Genomic DNA, 5965 nt, shown 5'->3' with positions numbered 1-5965 from the left:
GGCTTACAAGGTTGGTTTGAAAATTGAGCGTTCAGCAAGGTGGAGTCAAGTTGTTATGAAAAAGTCAAAGTGTTATCTATTTGTGCATCATGTGAGAACCAAGCACATTGATGTGAGGTTTCACAAAATCAGAGAGTTGATTGTCTCTGGAGAAATTCAACATGAAAAAGTTCACACTGCAGACAATGCTGCAGACATGTTGACAAAGCTAGTGATCACAGAGATGTTCAAGCATTTCTTGAACTTAATCCATATCTCTAGATGCTAGATGAAGGAAGCCCGGACACAGAGATCCATGTGGAGTTTTGCTCAAATACTCGTATTTTTCGAAGGGGTGAATATTCGCTAAGGTGGAGATTGTTGACGAGTGACTCATATGTGAATGAAGGTTAATGCGAGGGAGGTCATGGAAGAAAAAAATGTTAAGGTTTTTTCGTACAGAATTCTATTACGATTTTTTATAATAGAATTCTGTTATGATTTTTCATAACAGAATTTTGTTACGATTTTTCATAACAGAATTCTATTATGGTTTTATGGGATATGGAGTTTAGACACTATTTATAGCTATCATTGTAAACCTATTATATTATGAGAATCATTGAATGTGATTCTCTTGTGTAAAGAGAATTTTAATAAAGCTTCGATCGTTTTTTGTAGAGTAGACACGTCTCCGAACCACGGTAACTCCTCCTCCTCCTCTTCTTCTTCTTCTTCATGTTTGCCCTTTCTTGTGTGTCTTTATCTCGTTGCTCCACGCGGTCTCTTTCTCTCTTCATCTACTTCCGCATTAGAGGTTGAGAGGTATTGCCTCTTCTCTTTGCACAACATTGACAAAGAGCAACACTCTATCTCATGTATAATTCTTACATAGTTCATCATGCACTTAGGAATAATGTCTTCTCCATACGGGACAAGTCTGCGATGCATTGGAGTATATTGAGCAGCAAATGATAACTTAAGCAATGGAATGCAGGAGATGTAGAAAGTAATATTTTGGACATGCACTTTATTATGTAGTATCAGAAAATCTCATCTCATTAGCACCAGAATATTGGTACAAGTTATAGAAAGACAGTTGTAGCATGACTTCTACCCAGTATATATTTAATTTGCATAACTTATATATATATATATAAACATATATAACTTATCAGAATCAACCTTTTTCCAGAACTATTATATTTAATCCTACGAAATATCGAAGAGATGTCTAACAAGGAATCATCTAGATGCCAATTCTTCACCATCTCATAAAAAGTCATTACTGTAAGCCAACACCAAAGTATGAATTTTATATAAATCAAAGTGAGGAAGAAAATATCAGCTTGTATATACACAATTCTCTAGAAAAAATAGGGGGAGTGAACGCAAAGACAAGTATGATTTACTTTCTATTTTTTCCTACAACATTGAAAAGGTAGCAAAGGTTGCAGAAAAGAATTAGTTTCAAATGACTTCTTCTAAAAGCATGATCTACTTTCCTTTCCTTTTCTCATAGGAACTATCCTTACAAGTCATACAAGATGATCCAACAAATAGGTTCTAGCATACTTGTTTCTTATTTTCATTCTACATCCATTGAAATTTTTAACTCATTTATATTTGAACATCGGAACAATCATGATCAAGTACCATCAAACCTATTCAATGATAGAACATTACCGGAGGAACTTGAAAGCCATGGCCATTGAGGAATGGTATTATTACCTGCGGTTGCACAACCAGGTCATTATACAGGGCATATTCCGCCTTGTAGTCGTGCAAGTCCAGTTCCTTCTTCTGGTTGGTATGGTAATGATGCTTAGCATCCGATGACTTCCCAAACCCAAAGATGCTAACTTGATCACAAATTCCGACGGCAAGCATCACTGCCTGCATCCCTGATGAGTAGTGGAACAATTTCTCATCATGAAATTTCTTCCACTCCTCCAGGGGCTTCCCTGTCTCCTCAACAAACAGCTTTAGCGAGTAGTACTTGACAATCCTAGCACAAAGCATGTCGAATCGCAAATCCGTGACAAGGAGAGGTGCCTTATGCGAAGAATTGCAGATAGTGAAGTCGAGAAAATGAAGACCCTGGCAAATGTACGTGATAATGGGGACGTTCTCGCCGTAGGGGTGGCAGAAGCAGCCCTCTCTTCGAGCACAGACATGGAGGATATTGCTATTGACGAAGGAAAGGCCGGTCTTCGAGCCAACATTCCGGTGGTATCCATGGACACGAGCATTGTTGAGCCGGATAACGAGGTTATGACCATCAATTAGCTCACCGTAGTCATTGTTCATCAGGATTCCGCTGTTGCCGATCACGGCGCAGGAGTTGAACCGCTGCAGCGAGTCGGGGCGGCCGAAGTGGCGATCTATAGGGCGTTTTATTAGCCTGACGAGCTCCGACATGACCTCCATCTGGAGGCTTCGCTTCCGGAACCAGTCGCGAAGGGAGCGGCGGAACTCTGGGTAGAAATCCATGTACTTTGGGGCACGGAATTGAGCTGGTAGCCTAACGCGCCTCCACGGTTTGTGGTGGTTATCCCGACGCCAAGGGGAATAAGACCAGAATCTCCTTCTGCCAAATGGGCCTTCGTAAACTGACGTAAATCTCCCCTCGAGGAGGCTCTCTATGTCCGTTCGCAACTCCGCCTCCCCAACTTCCGTCGTCGCCATCCTAATCAATGTCGCATTCAACGTCGCATTGGGGCTGCACGGAAGAGACATCACCACAATTGGAGCATCCTCCTGCATCGACGCGGCGGGACGGCCACCGAGGAAAAACTCCCAGAGACTGAAGACGAAGAACGCGGCGACAAGGAGCAAGAAGGCAAAGGGCAAGCGGAGGGATTGCCTCATCGGGCAAACCACAGTTAAGACGGCGCGATGGTGACCTCCATTTTTCCGATAGAGGAGCCCACCTCGACGGATGAACACTCCTCGGAGCTGGCTAAGACGGCGCGATGGCAACCGACGTTAAGGGGTTTCTGTAGGTCGGCTCGGCGGAGAAGGCTAACCGTTGATTGCGGGTCAAGCCGGGACAGGAGACGTGGAATTGAGTGGTTTACTGGTTTAGTACTTAGTGGGTGAAAGATTTAGCTGTGGACTAATTTTAATGGGCGAAAAATTAAAAGGACCCTTGATTTTTTGTTATTGCCAACCGAGCATCTCAATTAAAAATAAATAAATAAATACAATGTTTTAACTTTTTTTCATCTTAAAAATATTCTTATTATATTACTATACTAAAATTTGAATAAAATTATTATAAAAGTATTGAAGTAAAAGAATAATTTTGATCGAATTAGAAAAAATATTTTAACATAAAAATGTTCAATGTGTAATAATTTTGGCTGCTTGTTAAAATATCTTTAATTTTGGTCCAAACTGTTACGCCAAGGCTGAAATAAAAATATTTTTAAAATTAAAATTAAAATTAAAATAGATTTTTATTTTATTTTTTTTCCAACGGAATATATTTATTTTCCCTATTTTTAATCATGCACTTTTTTGATTTGTTTTTTTTTGTCCAATCTTAATTTTAGATTAATAAACTCTAACCTCAAGTTGGGACAATATGTAGCTACACCCTACAGGATGTAGGACTGTAGACGTACTAGGAAGGGTAGATAACAAGTTTTATTTTTTCACTTGTTTCGAAAAATACATAAAATACGTAGTGGAATAAAAATTAAAAAGACAAGCAACGCTAACAAATTTTCTTTTACTTGGTTTGAAACTTATGGTGACTCCTACTTCAAGGCCCGTGATCATTGATCGCTTACGTTGGACAATCATTATAGATCCGAATTTTTTTTCAAATATATAAGTACAAGTACAAAAAGAAACATATTATATCGACAATAAATGATTAGGAATTGGTTCGTCAATTTATCGGAACAGCAGCTGAGTGTCGTTTCGACGTAGCGCACAGCTTGGAGGATCGCTTGTGTAGAATTGTTGTCTCGAGGTGCTGGTCGAGGGCCCTTTTTATAGCTTCTTTAGACCTAATTCAGATCCACTGATCTCGGAATCAGGTTTGAGTCGAACCGGATCAGTCAACCGATCCCCAGGTTTGCTCGACCGATCCCACCTGAATTGGTCAGCATTCCAATCCCGGTTCTGCTGCTCGGATAGAGTTTCTTTGTTCGATCAACCGATTCCGCCATTCGGTCGACTGATCACCATCTCATCTGGTCTGATTAACTCGGCTCGACCACGTCACGGCTTATCCTCGGTTAGGTCAACTGATCCCAAGGTTCGGTCTATCGATCCTGAGGTTCGGTCGACCGATCCCCTGGTCGAACCCGATCCACTCACTGGAACTTTGATCTTGCTACTTGGAGGTTCAGTCGATTGAACCGAACGTTCGGTTGATCGATCCTGGTGGAATCTAATCCTGCACAAAGTGTTAGTCTCCTGTAAAACAGAGTTAGTGCATAGCAGATAATATGTAAATAAATAGCTTTGATAGCCTTTGGACTGTCCGATTCTGACTTCGGATTTCCTCTGGAAACCCTAAGTCGAATTGACGTCTACTGTTCCCTCACCGAGGAACGCGTCCTCACCTACTTCTCTGAGGAGAAGTTATCTATTGCCAAACCGATCCTCCAGACTGACTGGACTTTCCGCCTAGGGTTACCACCCCCTAGCACCTAGGGTTACCACCTCGTAGGACCTAGGATTACCACCTCGTAGGACCTAGGATTACCTCCCTAAAGGGTTTTCCACCTACCTAACTGCAGCTAAGACTTTCCATCACCTAGGGTTACTGCCCCCTAGGACCTAGAGTTATCACCCCCTAAGGTTTTCCACCTGTCTAGAATCCACTAGAACTTTTGCCTAAGACAACTTGGGACTTTCCTACAAACTCAATCAATCTTGTTAGATCATAAGACAACTTAACTTTGAACTCTTTGACATAATCAAAACTCAGGTTCGATCGTCTGATACTTCCCGTACCAACAATCTCCCCCTTTTTGATTATGGTAACACGATTTAAAGTTAAGTAAAACATAACAATAAATAAAGAAATTTAAGCATGAGCATAAATACAATAATTTGAAGAAAAAAACTCCCTTATGCTCCCCCTTTCATAAAAATTATGTTTAAGTCTTAACTTTTAACTTTTCTCTCCCCCTTTAATATATATTAGAAAGGAGAGATTTTATTTTACTTTGTTTAACTTTAAGCTCTCCTTGAAGGGTACAAAAAACTTAGTTAAACTTAGCTTTGAAAATAATTACTTTTTCAATTACTTAGCTTTCAAAAGAAGTTGATAATAACTTAGCTTTAATACTTAGTTTTATAGAGGTTTTCAAAAAAGCTTAGATAAAAGTACACTACTTAAAAAGGATTTTGATTAGAGCTTAGTTTTAACACTTAGCTAAAAAATATTTTGATAAAAATTTTAACTTTAAAAATATTTTGATAAACACTTAGCTAAAAAAATATTTTGATAAAAACTTTAGCTTTTGATAAAAATACTTAGTTAAGTAAATAATTTTTTAAAAAAATACTTTATCCAAAACTTAGTTTCTGTCTTTCTAAAAATGAGTTATTTTCTTTTCAAAAATAGTTTAAAGAAAATTTAAACTTAAAAGTATTTTGAACTTTTTGAAAAGTTTAACTCTTAAAACCAATGTTTAACAAAAATTTGAATTTAACTCTAACTTTTCAAAAAGAATTTTAACTTTAAAAATCTTTAAGCTTAGCTTTAAAAAGGACTTTGAGAAAAAGTATTTGATAAAAATATAGCTTTTAAAAAAACTTGGTTAAAATTCGAGAAAGTAAAAAATACAATAAAATAACCTAGCTTCCTTTTCCTCCCCCTAGATTAGTGTCAAAATATAAGTGCCTTGAAGTCCTAAAGTCCAAGCATGAAAATTTAAGGTGAAGAAAAGCTTCAAACTAAATACCTATTTTTCTTTAACCAAATGTCTAACCTTTAGCTACTTGCTATTTACCATAAGGT

General features: G+C 38.2%; 1 protein-coding gene across 1 annotated transcript; it reads right to left on the bottom strand.

The window, feature by feature from the left end:
* Window positions 1-666: 666 nt before the first annotated feature.
* LOC122047374 (beta-1,6-galactosyltransferase GALT29A-like) lies at window positions 667-3059 on the bottom strand. Its single transcript, XM_042608619.1, has 2 exons — window positions 1711-3059; window positions 667-919 (listed from the first exon to the last, which is right to left on the bottom strand). The coding sequence occupies exons 1-2, from the start codon at window positions 2848-2850 to the stop codon at window positions 887-889; spliced, it is 1173 nt and encodes a 390-aa protein (XP_042464553.1). The 5' UTR covers window positions 2851-3059; the 3' UTR covers window positions 667-886.
* Window positions 3060-5965: the final 2906 nt, after the last annotated feature.

Source organism: Zingiber officinale, chromosome 2B (genome assembly GCF_018446385.1).
Source record: "Zingiber officinale cultivar Zhangliang chromosome 2B, Zo_v1.1, whole genome shotgun sequence".
Taxonomy (NCBI): Eukaryota; Viridiplantae; Streptophyta; class Magnoliopsida; order Zingiberales; family Zingiberaceae; genus Zingiber; species Zingiber officinale.
The sequence above is the reverse complement of the archived record's forward strand: the minus strand, read 5'-3'. Positions and strand labels throughout refer to the sequence as shown.

Coding starts and splice junctions, on each gene's coding strand:
- LOC122047374 (XM_042608619.1), bottom strand. CDS start 2,850: ATGAGGCAATCCCTCCGCTTGCCCTTTGCCTTCTTGCTCCTTGTCGCC. Junction 920..1,710: donor ACCTGGTTGTGCAACCGCAG/GTAATAATACCA, acceptor AATGCATCGCAG/ACTTGTCCCGTATGGAGAAG.